Below are 21,623 nucleotides of genomic sequence, written 5' to 3' on the forward strand. Positions count from 1 at the left end.
AAACTTTTACTATACAAAAATTGCACAATAGTTAAAAATCACAATGGTTGTTGACACTGTACTAATTATTAACTGTTAACTCTGCAAAAAATAGCCAATAGAAAAATACGTAATCGTAAATTTTGCATTAGCTTTGTTTTTAAATTAAATTCTTTAAAATTTTCGTTTGTTGCAAGATATTTCGCATAAGAACGCGTACCCCCGCTAAGCTGTTCCCGTGCCCCTGGGGGTACGCGTACCACACTTTGGGAAACACTGGCCTAAAGAAATGTGGGTTTACTGCAGTAAGCTTAAAAATTGTTAGGTTGATAAGAAATTTCGTTAACTTTTCCTAATAGTCTAGTTCCATAAAAATGACAAGAGCTGTTTACAAAAAGCTGAATTATTTAACTTGTCTGCGACATATGACGCTGGTTTTTTTTAATTAAAAACATATTATATGATTAACATTTCAGTCAGAAAGTAATTATATAACATAGCCAATTTATTACAAGAACAGTATTTGAGCAATTCTATAATGATCGAATATAATCAAATGAAATTTGTACTAATATAGATAAATATGGATATTATTGAAATAGTCCATGCCAAAATATCGATATATATTGCTTAGATATATTGCTTAGAAGTCCTTTCTTTTCCTTGCTATAAAATAGAATCCTAAATGTTCTATTTCTATTCTTTTGAAAGTTTGACTTGTACAATACTGATATATTAATTTTCATGGATTATATACTACAAATGCCCTTAAAATATAATTCAATTCATTCTATTCTTTCTTTAGCTTCTATTTCGAAGTGAGGTTGAGCTAGGTCATGAGAACATATTCTTTCGACCTTCTGTTTCAACTCTTATGTTGTTATTTGGTACGAGACATTTAGCGATTCCTATCGAAAGACGTGACATTCCGAACGGCAGAATCCTCCGGGTAAAAGCGCAAAACACAGGCGCACGTATGATTTTGTTTATTTTAAGTTTTGTTCGTTGACATCGTTCAAAACTAATAAAAGAATTGAAAATCTTCTTACCGAAAGAATAATGTTAAAAAAGGATTGTCTAAAGATAATTTGAAAAAAAAAGTATATTTAGGATTTTCAATATTGAATAACATAATACAATATCGTTTTTATGTTAAGTTCTAAAAAAGTCTCATAAAGCATATTTGAACTTATTTTTTGAAACAGGAAAAAGATATGCATTTTAGTTACTTATATTAATTTTTTATTGTGTTTTAAATTGTGTTTTAATTTTTATTGTGTTTTAATTTTTATTTCTTAATTACCAAAAATTATGTTCAAGGTATTTTAACAGTTCCTACTTATAAATATATTAAAGGGCTTAAACTTAAGTCGATAAGTCACAAAATCTAAGAAGCACAATTTACTATTCCAGTCATAATTTCCATTTTTTATAAAATACTAAAGCATAATTTTTGCAGTAATATTTGTTCAGTGATTTTATTGTAATTGTTATTATAAAAATTACGGTATATCAGATATTTTGCTCAGTAACATGTTCCGGTAAAAATGAATTTTACTGTAAACTATACCGGTACTTTTTACCGAAATTTGATGTGGAATTTTTAGTATCCTTTAAAACTTTTAACAGAGTACATCTAAGTTTTTTATAATTAGAACAATGCATATAATTTCAAATTTCTATAATTTTTAATTTTTCTCAAACTAAGTTCAGTTTAGTGCAAAAAAGTTCTCTTTGGAACTACCATTTATGGAAATGTGTTTTAAGAGAAAGTAGCAATTATTTTTCAGCTATATTCGGAGTATTTTAAATTAAAATTCTGTAGTAAAGTAAATATAAAATAAAATGTATAATCGATGAAGCGATAGTGAACCCACATTATAAATCTCGATCATACTTTGAAGCCTTACTCTTGATCTGAAATTACTAGATCATTTGAATTGAAAAAAATCCAGTCACGAATCGATTTCTCAACACGACTGAATCGTAATCGAGTAACCTTTGCCAATACTCATTTGCATTCTAAGTGAGCATTTTGTCATTGGACTTACTAAACATTGGATGATTGAAAATGGACTTGATATTCAAAGGTAATAGCGTACTAAATTATAATTGAATCAATTGAACCTTGACATATCATATTTATGTCATTTGATGAAACGCATTGAAGATCGTTGAAAATCGTGTCCAAATAAATTATTTTCTCAACTCGAAATACTTTCACGATTTGCAAATCTTGATTTGGATTGTTTTTCTCTTAATTCTGTCTGAATCATAAGGTAGATTATGTTGCGCTTTGTCTACTTCAAAATTAGCATATTCGTACAAAATATAAAACAATTAGAGTAAGTTCTGCGTCACACTTTAGGTTTAACAACATTCACTTCGAGGCGAAATATTACAGCGATGTGAAGTACACAGGGACGCAAAGATTTCAATTTTTTGTAGGACTAGGACCAATTTTTAGGTACCAGTGTATTGTGAAATGAAAAGTTGCATAACTGCTTGTTTCATGGAATTATATAAAGAAAATTAATATTTTATCGAATATCATTTGAAAATTAAAAAAGAAGTGGTTAAAAGAAGAGTAATTTGTAAAGCGCTCCTCTAGGTCACTTAAGTTTGACCATTTGCTCGAGTAACATCGCTTTTCTGTATGAACATGTTCGTGAGCGCCATAATTAATAACAAACTAATCAATCAATTCAACCCGCTGCAAATAATGAAGATCGTGTATAAGTTGATTCTTCCTCTTTACTTGAAATTCTTTCCAGATTGGCAAATCTTACTTTTGATCGTTTTTATGTTAATAATTTATCTTAAATAATATAGAACATACATTTATTGATTTTAAATTAGCAGAAAATATTTTCAATAACTTTTCTAAAATTTAATGTTTAACGGTATACATGGAAAAAAGTTTTTTACAAAAGTACCGTACTGTATGGTAAGGACATTTCTGGTAAAAAAGAACGAAAAAAACATAATTCTGGCATAAAAAACAAAAACATACGGTTTTTAACCATTCATTTGGTAATTTTTCCGTTCATACGGAAACGGACTACCGGAAATTCTGATTTTCATAATTATAATTCCTATTACTACTCATTTAGTAAAAACAAAACAAACCTGAGAAGTAAGCTAAACCGAATAAATGGTTTTAATGCCAAGCTCTACGGTATCATGATAAAATTACCTATTTAACCAGATTTACCAAATTTTATCACTTATTATAAACTCATTTTCTATTGTTAGATTTTCCAAATTCATTACCAAAACACTTCGTTAAAAATTGCTGAGCTTTATGGTGTCTCCGTAGAGCCAAAAACAAGGTAAATTTTACCATATTTTGATAGTTTCGTGCATACTTTTTTTCCCAGCGTACACTGCCTGGTAAAAAAAAGGGATATGGATTTAAATATAAAATTTCTTATGTATAGATAGCAAAAAATTGATCAGAAATATTTCCCAGACTAAATTTATCAAAAGATTTTTATGTAAGATTTTTTTATCAAGTTCCAAGTAAATTTTGCAATATTTTAAATTGGACAACAAAACTAAACAAAACAAAAACAGCTTGGATATTAGTGGGTTAAATTTTAATAATGCTGATCAATATATCTTGAAATTTGTTTACTTAAAATGTATTTAAACATTGTATTGCCTAAATTAAATGACAAATGAGTGACGATTTCTTTGAAACGCCTAACTTGAATGACCTTTTGTTTATTAAAATTCCTACCTACAACCACTCATTCTAAAATTCGACTCAATATTTTTTGAACCCACCCTGTCTGACCTTAGAATCATATTTTACTATTACATTTTAAGACTTGTACACACTGTGACCCCGATTCTACGAATTAAAATGTACCAACAAAGACCCAGCCTACAGTTGAATGTGGGAAGCAGCTCATCACTGATCCGTAAGAAAGAAAAAAAAAGCTTCGAATACGAAATCAGGATGCAAAAATAAAATTTATGTAAATGAAAAATGTTTATACCTTCGTACGGTTTATTTTAAGCCTTTCCACACCTATTTCGATTCCTGTGATTTAAAAAAAAAAGTTACTTTACTAGAGCCATATTTTATGAGTCAGAAGAAAAAAAAATCATTTTAGCAACACTAAACAACTGCAAAATATTATTTGTATAATACGCAAAATCAATCGCTATTTAAGAATCAAAATACAAATCAAGTTTAAAACTTATTTCCTGTATCATGTATATGTGTTTTTCATGGCTCTATTGCTATTTTCTTAACACACTTGTACAATGCTCAAAAAAAGAAAAAAAAAAGGAAAAAAAAGAACGAAAGTGAGAAAGACAGAAAGAAAATAAGACACCCTAGATTATATGCTGGATAGCATATTTTTTACACTACTAATTTATAGTTTTTGCATTATTGAAAGTATTTAAGATTTATGGTGCCGTTAATTAGTTGTAAATGAATATTCGAATAACATAACAGTTAAATATTTTTTAAGCCCCTTTTGCAAATATGTATTAAATTTTTTTTTGTTTCTTATAATGAATGAAAGTTTCTTATAATAAATTAAAATATTTTTCCCACGTAAGACTTTCTCATCTTTCAGCCTATGCATGAACTAGAACTGGAAGAATATAAGACTCATGATGCAATTAATGGGTGAGTAAAAACACTTTTATTTTACTTTTTACAGTGTATAATAATATAAAAGAATTTCAACTATGTATGACTGTAACCGGAATAATAAAAACTGTCGTCATGAAGACAAACGACTCTCAGAAATATTTTTCTTTATTCTTATCTTGCAAATATATATTTGCAATTACAAGTTTAATGCATGCAAAATCCACTGCATGCGTCATCTTATGCTATATTAACATATAAAGATGTACGATCCGTATATCAGAACATGTACAGAGCGCAAAAAAATAAATGGACCACCCTGAGTAATTTTCGATCTAATGATTGGATCTTCATGTTCTATAATTTACAATCTTGATGGTTGGTGGCTGTGACCTCAAATATGCTGATTAATTAGTGCAGAAAATATAAAGTTTAAGTTACAGTATCAGACACAAAAAAATACTTCCACTAAATAAACAAACTTTTTTTCTGCGTATTCGAATTTTTGACCCCCAAAATAAGGGGGATTTCGCACAATCTGGGAAATGCAATTCCAATAGTTTGGTTATGAAAGCAGTCCAAAGTTTGAAACCCTTAATGTTAGTTTTAGTTTAACGTATTTCGCCATATCTCGGGAACTTTTAAAACGAATTGAATAATTTGTCCTCATAATTTTAAAATTCGTCAACTATGAAAAAAATTAACTTTCAATAAGTATTTATTATATTTTTATTATTTTATTTCATAAATGTCGGAACAATTTTTAATTGTAAAGTATACAATTTTTAGATCATTTCAAAAAATGTAATTTTGCCCAGAACCAGTACAATTTTACACAGAACATTTGAGCAAAATTGGACGAAATATTTCAGAAAAATCGAATTTTAAATAAGTCGTATTTTTAAAATTCGATTCGAACAAATTTAGATTGAGGCCTATAATATGAAGATCCGATCAATAGGTCAAACGTTATTCAGATTAGTCCGTTTTGTTTTTCTTTTTTTGTGCACTGTACATTTTAGGTGGACTAAATTTTTTTTATCCAATAGCAGATTCTCGATTTTTTTGTTATGAGTAAGATTGAAAAAAATCTTGAAGATATAATTGCAAACAAGCGCTTTTTAGTTTAAAACTTGCAATTTTATTTTCGTTGTAACTATCTATTTTTATTTCTATTAAAAACGTGGTTTCAATGTTTTTAAACTTTTGTAACAAAAACAATAATAAAAATATTCTATTTGAGAAAAAAAGAAAATAACAATCGTTTACGAATTTTAGTAAGAGCAATGCAGAGATATCACGAGCCCTGTGTTGAATGCAATTAAGGAATCTGAGACATCTCTTGCTGTTTTCTTTAAGTATTGCTAGGTAGCGCTTTTCTACTTTTAAGTTTCTTCAGTTAGTTTGCAAATTGGTAAAACATAAGAAATTGCACGCTGGGATAGCCTGGTTGGTAGGGTGCTGGAGCTGGACTCACGAGAACTGGAGTTTGAATCCAACAATGATTCCCCGTGTAGTATGTTGTGATTGGTGCACTTTAACTCTGACTGGTCACAAAGTCTTCCATGTTCTCATAACAAATCAAAACCTCTGGGGGTACTGAATTGGAGATTGATAGTTCTCTGGTTCAGGTCAAAATTACGATCTGTGGATGGATTATATGAAAGGGTCTGCCCTATATACAGGTGTGACGTATGGTTGTGGTAGAAGTCGAATTCTTGGCCATAGATGGCACCACTAAAAAAAAACAATTGCACCCTCTCTGCATTAATGGCCGATGCAATCATATTTTAAACTTAATATGCTATTTAATTTTGGAAAAACATTTAAATATGTGACTATGTACCCTTTTAAACTTTAAAACTTACGGGGAAGTCATTTAAAGTACTTAAGTTTGAACATAAAGTTGAAAAATTACACAAATTAGAAAAAAAAATTACTCATAATGAACTGCGAAAATCATAATTTATTACAAATATTTTTCATAAATATCGATTTATATACATTAGAGGAAACAGTTTTACCGCAATAATTTAGTAAACAAAATGGAATTATATAAAAAAAAACTCAAATTTTTCTTATAAATAACGTTGTTCTGACCACAATAATAAAAAATAATTGCTTAATCAAGTGCTATGAAAATAGAATTTTTTTTTATTGAGTGCAATAAATGCAACCCTTTTTGGACAGTTTCCATTCAATTTAATGATAGGCGGTAAATTTTCTTTCCCCGAAATGTGTGCTTAGAAACAAAAGAAAAAGAAATCACAGTAATGATTAATAGTTGTAACATCCGCGTTCAATTGTCGAAATTCTTTCGACCATAATTTTAGAACGAATTATACTCACAAAAATCACCAAAATAAGTAGTATTTCTGCATCAAATTGTCTATTTTAGCCACGGCTCATTAGACGGGAAAATAGTATTTGTTGTCGGCGAAATCTTTATCCGCTTCCCGGTTGATTCACTTTCACTGGCCGCTGAATGCATCAGCTGATAATAATGGTTCCATAAATATGTTGGGCGGTTTAATGAATGGCTATATTTTTAGAGCTTTGTGAAAAATTAAACAATAAGCAACTTTAATTATTAAATAGTTCATTGGTAAAATTTAAAACGAAAAAAGCCTATGGTTCTGAAGATTTATTTCATCGATATAAATTTGGAATAATTTTTTCAAAAAAATTATTCCTGTTACCACCTGCTAATAATGGTACGATAACTATGTTGGGCAGATTTAATGAATGAATATATCTTTGGAGCTTTGTGAAACAATAACAATTTCAATTATTAAATAATTTATCGGTGAATTTAAACCGAATAAAGCCTACCATTCTGAAAAAGCATTGTAAGCTAATAGTACTTGTTTTATAGATATAAATTTGGAATAAATTCCTTAAAAAATCACTTCCAGTTATCAACTACTAATAATGGTTCCATAAATATATATTGGACGAATTTAATGAACGGATTTATTTTTAGAGCTCTTGTGAAAAGTTAAACAATAAGCAACTTTAATTACTAAATAATTCATTGGTAGGATTTAAAACGAATAAAGCCTATGGTTCTGAAAAAGCATAATTAATTTACAGGAATTATTTTATCGATATAAATTTAGAATAATTTTTAAAAAAAATTTTTATTCCTGTTACCAGCGTTGTGAAAAATTAAACAATAAACAATTTTAATATTTACTTAATTTGTCAGATGAATTTAATTCAAATAAAACCTACGATTCTGAAAAGGAATTATAATTTCGCAAGACTTATTTTGTCGATATAAATTTGGAATAAATTATTTTAAAATTTTATTCCTTTAATCAGCTGCTAATAAAGGTTACATAAATATATTTGCCTGATTTAATGAATGTTTTTTTTGGAGCTTTGTGAAGAATTCAACAATAACTGATTTATAATTATTGATATTTTATCAGATAAATTACGTTAAATCGAATATAGCTAATATGCTGAAAATGCATATTAAAATTACGAACATTATTTATTGATATAAATGTGGCATAAGCTTCTTTAAAGGATTTATTGCTTTTATCAGCTGATGATAATGGGTCCAAAAATATGTAAAATGAATTTAATTAATATATATATTTTTAGGATTTTGTAAAGAATTAAACAATAAGAAATTATAATTATTACATTTTCATTGGTTGAACTTCAATCGAATAAATTCTAAAAATGTAAAAATGCATCCTAAACTGAAAAGAATTTTTTATCGACATAAATTTGACCCAAACTATTTTAAAGAATTCATTTCTTTATTAGCCGCATTAAACACTATATTAACCGTTCCATAAATAAGTTGGCGAAATTAATAAACGGATATAATTGAGGAGCAAGTTTATGAATAAGATACTAAACAATTCGATTGATTAGGCAATTAATTAGTTGAATATAAATCTAATAAAAACAACAGCTTTTAAAACGCTGTAGGCCTACAAAATGCAGCTAGGAAATTACGGGAATTATATTTTGCAAGGGAATTAATTTTTTTAGTATAGATATAACATAAATTATTTTTTAAGATTCATTTCTTTTAATTTTTTATCAATGACCTCAGTAATCTTCCATTAACCTTTTTTTAGACTTTTATACAAATTCGGTCAGCATTGAACATAATATTGGTACCTTAACTCATAATACCAGACAAATTGCAGCTTCTCGAGGTGTTAAATTGAATTGTTTGAGCTACAGTATCATGTAATAATATTAAAGAAGTATAATATTATGGTTAAACTTAAGATTGTTTGGAATTAATACCATATTAAGGTACAACGTGCTTCAACATTTTTAAGATTTCAAACTTTTTATGTTCTCAAGTTCATCGCGGAAATATCTTTCCGAAATGTTATAAAAGTATGTTATTATTGTATTTGTTAATTCTTAGATTTCAAGTTTACTGGCAACCAGTAAATATTCTTTCAACTAAGAGAAATAAAAAATCTTAGATTTCATCAATTTTTTAAAAAAGGGCAGTTTTTCTGGACAGTTTTATGTTCTCTGAAAATAATTTTATGACATTAATCATTATTTTTATTTTTATTTTATAAGCGTCATTAAACAGCGGATCCAATTTTTTGGATTTACGACTACTAATGTTCACCTTCGTAGTCTTATAATTTTGAACCCAATCCAGAAGACAAGGGAACTCCTGCATCAAATATTGGGAGAAATGTGTCTTCGGGGAGGATTTTTTGATGGAACTAACCCGCATTTGCCTTACATGGAGAGGGAAACAACAAAAAATCCTTTCACGGTTAGTCTGACGGCCAGGGGACTCTAATCCATGATATGTTTACCACTAAGGATATTTTACGTCAACAATGTGGTCGGTACAAGTCGGGTGTAAAATTAGTATTGACCAGATATTCTTGGGATTCGAACCCGGTTCACCACATTGGAAGGCAAACGCTTTATCACCACGGCTCAAGATATTCATCATTAAAAATATAATAAAAAATAAAATGAAAGGAAATTTTCGCCCACAGCTAGCTTTGTTTTAACAAGGAGATACCAACAAGTGTGATGTAAATATTTTGCGTGAAACACAAATTCTACTCTAAATTTTAAGGAGATGAATTCAAATATGTTATTAATATTTTGTTCACTTAAAAGGCTTCTAAATCATTTTAAAGAATATCGATCCTGTTGAGGAAATGAATATAAACTACGTGCAGCAAACGTTAAGCTTCAGTGGTTCAGAAGAAGGGAGTGCAACTTTTGTCCGTGAGTTCGCAAATGGAAAACCTAACGCAGACTTTTTACCAATTATTTTAAAGTTTCATTCCATCGCTTTCTTTGTGACTTTCCTACGTTATTACATTTCATTTTCACTTTCAAATGTTTTTATTTTATTATAAGTTTATGAATCTATGTTAGTATAGGAAAAGAGAATATGCACTAAAGTTTCCGTCATTTAATATTTTGGTATAAATAGCTAATCGCTATAGCCACCTTTAAAACGGTTCTTGATAGCGAGTGAATAAAAGAAGAAAAGACCGAAGGGAAAAGTAAACAAATTAATGAAATGGAGAATCAGTTTGTAAATAAATGAATAAAAGGGTTATTGTGTGTAAATAATATTTTTTATTTATTTGCAAATAAATAATTTAGTACGGCAGTCGATAACTGCAAGTACTTTTCTAGAATTTTTTGTTAAATTTTTGAATTTGTAATGTGTACAGAGGGTGATTCTTAACAGTTAAAAAATTTGACACATGCTATTACTAGTTTTGAATTTTTTTTTCTTAAGCTTAAATTTCAAAATTTATGTCGACAGTAAAATGTTTGAGACATTGATGCGAAGAGATGAAAAAAAAAATAGGCTAGCGTGGGTTTGAACCTGTTAAGTTCACACCTTTTCCATTCGTCAACAATACAAAACAGTAAGTGTAACTTCTTTTTCTTCCTTTTTTAATAGGGGAATAACTTTTTCCTTTTTTTTCTTTTGGAGGGTGTGTGGAATGAACACTTTAAAAACCATGCAAGCAAAAAATAAATAAATAAATAAATTGAATGAAAATAAATAAAATAGTTTTGAATTCAACTTTCTAGATCGAAACAGAAATTTTTAGTTTCGTATCTAAATTTTAATATTTCTTTTCCTACAGTATCTGAAAAATCGGTTCAACTTTAAGTCCTAAAATCATTAACTTGTACCATAATACATTCCAAATTCTCTACAATCTTAATAAGATGTTGGCCACATTCCGGTTCTAGTTTAACCATAATACAGTGTAATCAAGTTCAAGAAGTATGATAATATAGTTCAACTTACCACCATATTAAGGTTCTTGCGAGGTTAAACTATTTTGCGATTCAAATTGTCAAAAATTTTATCAGCGTTGTAAGTCAGTGTTGTCAGCATAATATCTTAGTTATTAAAAAAAATGGTTGAAATTAATCATTGAAAAAAAGATTATCAAAACTACCAGAATATAATAAATTTTGCTGTGTTTCTGTCTCCATGGGAACGCCCGAATTTTTACTTAAACAAATTTGGTAGTGATTTTGGTGAAATTAGCAATAAAATATGGTTTTTTAATACGCCATAAAATTTGGAAAACGTGGTAAAATTTGGTAGTTATATCATTATACCTTAGAGCATGATATAAAAACTTATTCGGTTAAATGTAGTTTTCAGTTTTGTGTTTTGTCACTGTATATGTGATAATGAAAACTATAATTTTGAAAACCAAAATTTCCAATAAACCGTTTCCATACGAACGGAAAATTTACCAAATACATTGTTTCAATTTTTATTTTATTAGTCTGATTCTTAGCTTTTTTTTACCGGAAATGTCATTACCATGCAATAAAGCAATTTTACCAGAAATTTCTTCAGTGATTATTCTTGTAAGGTGTCTATATTTCAATTTTTTAGAGCCGTAGCTTATGTTTTTACGGAATTGAAACAACAGTTGTAACGTTGTCACAATTGCATTTCCGAATCAATCTGCTGTGGATGTACATAGATCAAAACGCAACTATTAAGCCGACAACACATTGAAAAAAATTTAAACTGTCTTTCTCATCCATCATTAAACCTTAAGTACTGTTGTGCCAGCTGTAATTTTATTCTGAGTTACAAACATCTTATCTTTAACCATGTGAAATTGTTTCTTTTTATTAACTTTGCACTCTTACTGAAGATGTGACATCTATATCTATTCTGATTGATACTGTTTATTTTCTTTCTAGTGTTTGTTTGTATTTAGTTCACTTTTAAGTAACGCCGTTTTCTGGATTTCATATTTAATATTCTCCCTATTTGTTATACTCTAATTTGATAATTTTGAATATGTTTGCTAATGGGATTGAACTATTGCTCGCACTTCGAACTTTCGGAGTGTCCCCGGATGCCCTCTTGCGGGGCGGGGCGGCGCTAAGCTAGTTATTAGTAGTCGCAAATCCAAAATTGGGTAGCTCGTCAACGATGGTTAAAAAATATTAAATAAAATACATTTTTCTGGTCCGTATTGGCTGATGGGATAGAGTGCTCGCCTCCCAATCAAGTGACCGGGATTCGAATCCCAACAATGACCAGTCGTTAAGAAATCCGCACCCGTCTTGTACCGACCACAGTGTTGACGTAAAATATCCTCAGTGGAAGGCGAATCATGGGTTAGAGTCCCCTTTGCAGGTCAGATTAGCCGTGGTAGGTTTTCTTAGTTTTCCTCTCCATGTAACGCAAATGCGGGTAAGTTTCATCAAAAAGTCTTCCGGGAAAGCACATTTCTCCTAATGCTTGATGCAGAGGTTTTTTTGTCTTCTGGTGAGGGTTCAACATTACAAGACTGCGTAATTTAACATTAGTAGTCTTAAACTCAAAAATGGGTCGGCCATTAAATGTCGGTTATTAAATAGAATAAAATAAAGTACATTTATTGTTACTTTTGAAATGAATTAAAAAAAATTGTGCTGGATTTATAACGCTTGTACTTTCGAGAAAAATTTTAAATGTTTTTTTCTGAGTGTAATTAAAACTTTCAAACTATAATTAGGAAGAAGACAGTTATTGTATTGTCAGATCAAAGCCCAATTGCTCCTGTATTAACCTTGAGTTTTATTAAATTGACGTAATACTTCTTGTCCAACAACTTCTGGAAATATTGTATTTAGCTGATTTAAAAACATGAAAGGCGATAGATCAAGTAGACACTATAAATTCAATTGTTTCACAATACAAATCCAGTATACAAATAAGAGTTTATGCTTCCAGAGTTTAATTTAACAGCATCTATTAACATCATATGTTAACGGAATCTAGAAAACTAATGATCTAAAACTCCTTATTTTATTTTATTTATTTATTTCGTAAAAAGCGTTTATAGAGCGTTTTGTAAGGACGGGTGTAAAAGGACATAAAAATAAATTTCGTATAATTGACATTTAAAAAAAAAATGTTAGGAACAATTTAATGCCTTAACAGACTTAGCGATTTAGCTAAGTTACAAGACATAGTCCGTTCGTAACGCTATAGCGGTTGATATATTGAACGATATAAGGGTGTTATATAAAGTCTGTCAAAATGTAGTAAATTTACAGTTAAACGGTAATTATCTTAAGATAGCTACTTTATCTTCTTCTGAAATAAAGTTAAAATACAATTTTCTCAGCCCTTTAAAAATGACTTAGTGACTTAGTTAACAGAAAAAATACAGCTAGAAATGATCTTAACAAGAGCTTGTTAAATATACACCTGTAGTTTCATAATTATAATAGTTAATCTCTTTAATGTTTTGTAATAATAATTGCATGATATTGTAATAATTAATCACAAAACGTGCATTTTTAGGCTATAAATAATTTTCCCAAATGTCATTTTTAAAATTATATCATTCATTCTGGATTCGAACTATAAACTATTAAATAAGGAAGTAGAATTCTCGGTTGTTTTGAGAGAAACATAGCTAAATTTTTCCAGTCACAATGGAATAGTAAAAATGAAATTACAAAAATTTGTTCTTTAAACTAATATTTGAAGAACACAATTACTTTATACAAGCGATAATTTCAAAAATTCTGCTTCAAATCATTTTAGAATAAGTAATAGAATGTAAAATTTCGTAATGAAAAACGATATCTTTTAAAGTTACAAGGGGCAAAAGTAGGTTCACGAATTGAAAGCTATTGACCACGAAACTTACATTTTTAAGCCATAAATATATTCTACTGTTATCAATTTTGCTAACGTTGCCCACCACCTTGTTATCAAGCTACATCTATTTTAAATATCGTCAGTGTAATATCGAGGGTAACGTAGCTGGAACTGAAACTTAACGAGGGGTAACTAAAAATATTTTTCAAATTATTGCAGTATGAAACCCTTGTTATTAGGACAAAAATAGTTTTAACCTGTATCATTATAACAAAAAATTGTAAGTTAAGTTTTGGTATTTAAATAAGTTTCTTAAGCCTCGATAAAGTATCATCGACATATTAAGTTCATAACAATTTAAAATGTGCTAATAAGAAATCGATTATTGCTTTAAAAAATAGATGAAAATTGTTTATTCGATTTACTTGGATTTTTTCGACTTGTTTCCATTGACTATTTATTGCTTAATTCATTCATTTGAATTTCTATGTTCACAAAAAGATTTTTTTAACTATGAATTAAGTTTTTAAGAAAAAATTGCTGAGTTTTAAAATAATACTCAAAATAAAATAAAACATTCCGGCGCACCTAGTACAAAAAAAATTAAAACTTTCAATGTCTTGCTTTAACATGTTAAAACAATAAAAATTTACTATGATGTTATTAGTATTTGAAAACATCTGAAAGAGGCTTTTTATTCAACAATATACAATACCCTTTCATTATTGAAAATATTGGAATATAATGGCGTTATGATGATGCTATAATAATGATGAATATCTTTTCCCTATTATATTTTAAAATTAATATTATCTTGTATAATTTAGTAAAAATAATGCTTTCATAAGCATTATTTTCATTAAAACTATTAAATACTTTTTATTATTATAATGTTTTTTTTTTTTATTTATTGAAATAATGATCTGGTTATAATAAATTTAACTGCTTCCAGTGAAACAATTTTTTTAGAAATCTCAATGCATTTCATCAGTTTGAAAACTGTACAACAATATATTCTAAGTAGTTAAATTGAAATCAAAAAATATTTCGATATATTGTGCATTGAAGCATTTTTTACACAATTGCTTAACCGTTTGCAACCTAACAAATTTTTTTTTTACATTTTGATAAAATTTTAAGTTTTTTAAATTATTAAATAAAATTTATCATATTTATCAAAATTCTGTATTTAAAACTGAATATAAAAACTGAACTTTAATTGTTAAAGAATGTAAACAAAAGGATTAAGTATTTTTCAAACTTTATATAATTATAAAATTCATTATCGTCAAAAAATATATTTTCTAAATTTTAAAAAATAATTAACTACAATAGGCATAGTTTTATTAAAAAGATTATTGGCAATATTTAATTAAAAAAAAAGAAAACTTTGTTATTATACAGTACAAATCTTTAAAAATTAATAATTTAATGAATCTGCATCCTTCAGTTCAGTTAAAATATAATTTTTTCTCGTAACATAGATGTTATTTCAAAAAAATTTTTTAAATAAATTGTACTACATTTGAAACTATTTGTATATTTTAGTTGGGTTTGTTACGTTTTTGTATATTTGAAAAAATTATTTTCTTTGATATTCATATTCCTTACACCCTCGGGTCTTCTATAATTTTTCTTTTTAGATCATTACAATCACTCTAATAAACAAACAACCATAGTATGACAAAATTCAGAAACAAATATGGTAAAATTTACAGTGTTCCTCGTCTTAAGGGAACACCAAAAATCTTGGTAATTTTTCCCAAAGCGCTTTGATAATGATTTGGGTAAATTTAGCAATAAAATGTGAATTTATGAAGTGAAATAAAATTTGGTAAATATGATAAAACTTGGTAATTTTATCATGTTACCTTAGAGAATGTCATAAAAACCACTTATTCGGTTAAATTTTAAGATTAATTTGGTTAATTAAGTTTCTAAGTTTTGAATTTTTACTAAATATGCGGCAATATGAGACAAAATTTTGGAAACAAGAATTTCAGATAAACCGTTAACATTTAAACGGAAAGATTACCAAATGAATGGTTTAAATACCAAATATACTGGTTTTAAATATCATAAATATGATTTTTCTTACAACAAAAATGTCATTACTATATAGTACGGTAGTTTTACCAGAATTTTTTCTTTTTATAAGAAAACGCGTTGAGCTAAGACATGTTTTTTCTTTGTATTTTTAATTATTCCTTGAAATATTTTAAACAACGTTAAAGTAATACAAAGCTATATTTGGTATTTTTAAAATTTAAATGAGCTGTGATAAATAAATCTTTTACAAATACGACTATTCTTCCATGTAAAATAAATCCAACAAATTACTTTATTACTTTGTTACTTTGTTTATTACCTTACTTAGGAAAGCATTACACTGAGAAAACGGCTGAGTTATTAAATATAACTTTTTCGCTTTAAAATGATTAAAACCTAACTCATTAACATTAATCATAATTTTTAAACAAAATTATATCATCAACAAAATCATATTATTAACTATATTCTATAACAAAACTATTTCATTTACAGGAGTCTGCTTAGAAGAAAATTGGGTCCGTTAACGGACCCTTCACAAAATATCTTTTCATAAAAACGGACCCTGCACAAAATAATTTATCTTTTAATCGGACCCTTCACAAATTTGTTTATCGTCATAATTGTTTTGTTAATCGAATAAACCCTTCCCGGGGAAAAGAAAAAGACAGTTCGAAACGAACTAAGTTTTCCTAGTTTTCCTAAGTTCAAATTCCAAATGTAGTATTCAAAAAAATATTTCTACTTTAACAAACATCGTGTGCGCATTCTTATTAATATTAAGTCATAATTTTTTTTGTAAATAAATAATTGATCAATTTATATTTATTCAAAAAACTAATTAATTATGAATATAAAAATTAATTTCTGGCAATTTTTTAAATAAAATATTATAAATTTAAGAATTGTTTAAATTTACTTAATGCGTAGCACATGAAAAATGATACATAACTAAGTTGTGTTATTTAAAATATGTCAAGTGAAATTATTAAAAATGTGAGTGATTTTGTTTCCATTATTCGTCCGAAATGAATATTCTGTGTTGAGCAGTATAGGCTAAATAGCAAATATTTGTATGTTGCATCTTTAATTTATTAGCAGCAATTGTTGAGCAGAATCTTGTATCCATTTACAATTTAAAAACTTCTTGAAAAGGTTTGTAGCAATTTTTGCAATAGCAGGACCCTATTTGCACAAATTCACAAAAGCAAAACTCTGGGTGAAAGAATGTGACTTAACGCTTATTTTATATTCACAAATTATGAGTAGTTTTTTCATAATTTTACAATTTTACCCCTGTTAACATTAATCATAATTATTTACTTATATGCATCAAAAAATGTACTTACTCTTCTGGAGTCTCCATCCGGCATGATGATGCTTATATCCAAACTTTTCCATGAAACAGGTTTATAAGTTTGTCTTTCAGAAAAAGATTCTGATCTCTTGCTCATTTTTCCAGCACCATTTTTACCCCACAAACAAGCGACAACACTTGATGTTCGTCTTCCCAATTTTCTACGATTTTGTGGTCTGGGATATTCTTGCTCGGGTTCCCATGTACCACGACGTTGAGAACCAAGTCTGAACTTAACGCTGGGTGGAACGGATAAGTTGTCGTTGGCAACTGCACCGCCATTTGACATAGTATAAATGGTAAATGTAAACAAGTTATTTTCAGCTAATTTTGAATAATATCTAATTTCTTAAATAATTCAATATTATATATTAAAATTATTTTATTAATACTAATGTCCTGAAATTTCGTTAAAAATTAATTTTTAAAAATCTCATAAAGTTCATGGATTAGTTTTAAATAAATTCATACGTAAATAAAATAGTTCAAATGCAAAAAATATGTTGACATTCGTTAATATTTAAATTATATTTTAAATATTATACTTTAAAATAAAATCTGAAGAAACTAGATCAAAACTCTTTTTGATAAAATTAAAATTCATTCAATCTCTAAATAGAGCAAAAGTCATCTTAGCTAGAATAACTTACGAACTTTTTCTTTTAAAAAAAATGGCGGAAAGCGACTTCGTATGTTTTTGGAAATGTAAAATATCTAAGATATCTTTAGAAAGATAATCTTCTTGTTTACCAGTAATTATCTCTCCAAAAAGTGAACATGACAAATAGGTGTTTTCCCTCGTATCCCCCAAAATATTCATCTTGATATTTTTTATCATCAAAGGTAGTCCAAAAATCATTCCAAAGAATTTTGTGGCCTTTTGAACTTTGTGTTTGACTATACATTTCTTGACTTTTGCATATCAGGCTTAACTTTTTCTTCTTCTTTTTATCTTTTATCCATTTTCTTCACTCGTTTTTTTTATCCCATTTACAGTATCACAAACACCTTAACATGGATCTTGCAAAGATATGCAACATTCTAAAAATATTTAAGACTTCCAGCAATATCACTGTTTTGCAATACACGCCAAATAATCACTTCAAAGATTTCACGATTCGATTAATAAAATAAGTAGTTTAGTGTGAATTTGCAATAAAATGTATGTAACCCTTAAAAATGATAGTCATAGAGACAATTTTCACGTTTTTATCCATGATTTCTCTGTGAACTCTGTGTGAACTTTTTCTTGAGTAGACAAAAATATTTTAGCATTTGTATGACAGCTTTAAGACACATTTATCGTTTTTTTCACTCCTAACCTGCAAAGTAATGTTTTTACTTGACACTTTTCAAGGTAGCTCACTTATTTTACGATTTCTCAAATTTCACAGCACTGTACCGTTAAGTATTCCTTGGCATACTTCTTGAAGTATAAATAAAAATGTCTTGAAATATTAATAAAAACCACAGAAATATGAAAAAGAAATCATTTTAGAAGGCTTTTGAGATATATCCAAATAAATCCTTTGATTTATACCACAATTGCACGCATTATCCAGTAAATATTTTTTAAAAATCAATGTATTCCAGCCACTTTTTGAATTTGTAAGCAACTTAATATTTCTCTGGTATAAGACTTGAAGTGTTAGTAAATATCTTAAAATATTTCTTAAGACATTTTGAAAAATTAATAAAAACGTCGTAAAGTATTAGCAAAAATCACAGAAATGTGTGGAAATGGATCATAACATAGTTCGTAAAGATACTTTTAAAGTTATATCCAAATATATCCTTTGAATTATGCCGCAGTTACACACACGCAATATCCTTACGACATCTAGTCAAAAACAAACATTCGCGACTCTAAGAGGAACTCGTAAAAATCCCACGTGCTTCATCACAATTCTATGTCAGCAGTAGTGGATACATGTTTTCCCTTCGTATCCCAATTTGCTTTGTTTTTTTTTTACTTCTTTTCTTTTTGGGTTCTTCTCGTTTTTCTTTTCTTGTTTCTGGTGAAAGAGTTAAGGTTACTGAAAGAAGTGAAAGTGGAAGTTGGCGAGTTTCCTACTTCGCCAATATCGTCTGCTTCGACACGTGATTTCACAGGTGAGGTGTAATTAAAAATAAATAAATAAAAAAAACAGTTGCAAAGATCGCAGGGAGTTGTTTTAATAATTTAATTGAGAGAACACTGATTACGTCTAAGTTCATTAAATACTGAGTTTTGTCACTTTTATAGTCGTGTTATTTTAATGGTAAAGTAATTGAATTCCATCTAGGTTTAAGGTAAAATGGTAACATAATAGTATTACGAAAATATTTCAATAATTATATCAGAATTGAAAATCGATCAAAAGAAGAAAAAGGTTAGCGTAAGCTCAACACGGAAAAATGTATTCAGGCTTTATTCAAAACACTGAATATGATAAACTATTTCGCTATCTATTTTCTTTTCATGAATATCTATCACTTCTGGGTAAATACTAAAAAAATAGCGCATGTTGACGATTTTTTTGATATAATTGAGTCATGTGGTACGAGGATAATAGGGTAAAAAGGAAGGAAAGTTTAAACTGATAACATATTGTTTTTTTTTTCAACAATTTTTTTAAACATTCTTTCTCTAATGATTTATAAAAGAATACGGATAATTGAAGTTTTAAAATTTATAGGCCATATACTAATTGCAAATTATAGGAATTCAATTTCACCGGATTAAATTTTGGAATACATTATGGCAATCATCCTGATAAGAAATTTCAATGGGCAAAATATCTAGAGGTCGATATTTCTTTTATTTTTCTCCGAAGACTTTTGAGGAATATCACTTATAATTGAAATTTAAAATCTAAAAGAGATAGTTCTAACAACTAACTGGAATTGAATTTGAATAATTCAACTCAGGACATAGTATTCGGTATCTTATTAATACTTCCTTAGTCTGAAAGACTTTGCTATTCATGATAGTTAAAGTGCACTGTTAAAAATTCCGGATCAAATTTCGGCGAAAAGTACTGGCTCTCTGAATGCAACATCCACAAAATCAATTTTACTGCAAAATTCATTTTTACTATAAAATTTTTTATCGAACTTTTTCTAGCAATGTTTTTTTAATTGTAATGATTCAGTGATTTCACAATAAATATTGCTGTTAAAATCACGGAAAATTTCTGTTCTGTAAAATTTTGATTTAAAAGAGCACTGGCACACTGAGTACCAGTACTTTTCATCGTAATTTGATCTGAATTTTTTAATTGTGGTGGCAATAAATTACAGTTAAATTTTTCTAGCTCTTAACTTTACGGTAAGATTACCCAGTCATGCATATTTATTTATATTATATAAGTTTATATTTCATCGTGGTTAAAGTTTTTATAAATCAAGTGTATTTAATCAAAAGATAAAATGGAAAAGCATAAATTTCACTGCCCTTTTAAATATTTGGGTACTTTTCGGTAAGCCGAGTTCGAGCGAAAAGTCGCCAAAAAATGTAGTCCTTCGCCAACTTTTTTTCTTTGCATTTTGCATTAAAAAAAATGCAAAATTAAATAAAATTAAAAAAAAATATTTGAATTACCTTGCCCCCGTCAAACCGAAACGTACCAATTGAGGAAAATCTATCGGGAAAGCGGAAGTAAAAGCAAGTATAGTAATGCACTAAATGTCATCCTGAAAAAAAGTTTCAACCGCCAAAAAATCTGGAAATAACTATTTTTCTGCCTCTCAAATGTTTTAAATAAATGATAGAAGCCGTTTTAAACTTACAATAATTTAATTCTGCAAAATATTCGGGAAAATACATTAAATGATGGAAAAAGGATCAAGGAGCTAAATATCTAGAAACACTTTTAATCTCTCCACCGAAGATTTCCGTGGAAAAGATGATTATTTACAGTTTCAAAATAAGAGACAAAGTTTGCCTTTTACAAAGCTTACATTTCAGCGGATTTTGCTGAAACATGGTGAACATCATTCTGAATTAATGTGACATTTTGAGGAAAAGTAGTCATTAGGCAGGAAAAAATAATGAAGAAATTATTAAATTTTTTTCTTTAAATTGAAGATTTTCAAAGTTAATGGCAAATTAAAGTTTCAAATAAATGAAAGATACCGTTTATAATTTATATGAATTGAATTTCAGTGAAACTTTTGGAGACATTACACTAAGAAAAAAAAAGTATTCTCAAAATTACCAGAACATGGTAAAATTTAACTTACTTCTGGGTCTTTTGGAAACAACAAAAAGGTCACTAATTTTTATCGATTCTCTTTGGTAATGAGTTTGGTAAAATTAACAATAAAATATGGTTTTGTAATGCGTGATAAAAATATTGCAAACGTGTTAAAATTTGGTCATTTTATCATGATAAAATTACCGAGCATTTTTGAACATGGCATATAAGCCATGTATTTAGTTAAATTTATCTTTCAGGTTTTTATTAAATGTGTGGTAATAGTTTTTAAAACCAGAATTTCAGATTAACCTTTACCATATGAATGAAAAA

General features: G+C 28.1%; 1 protein-coding gene across 1 annotated transcript in view; it reads right to left on the reverse strand.

The window, feature by feature from the left end:
* LOC107440570 (uncharacterized) overlaps window positions 1-17,416 on the reverse strand; it is a 449,104-nt gene extending 431,688 nt beyond the window's left edge. The window contains exon 1 of the mRNA XM_043043457.1: window positions 17,105-17,416. Coding sequence (XP_042899391.1) covers window positions 17,105-17,401 — 297 coding nt within the window. The 5' untranslated portion in view covers window positions 17,402-17,416. The remainder of the gene's footprint in view (window positions 1-17,104) is intronic.
* Window positions 17,417-21,623: the final 4,207 nt, after the last annotated feature.

This window comes from Parasteatoda tepidariorum, chromosome 8, assembly GCF_043381705.1.
Source record: "Parasteatoda tepidariorum isolate YZ-2023 chromosome 8, CAS_Ptep_4.0, whole genome shotgun sequence".
In the NCBI taxonomy this organism is placed as follows: Eukaryota; Metazoa; Arthropoda; class Arachnida; order Araneae; family Theridiidae; genus Parasteatoda; species Parasteatoda tepidariorum.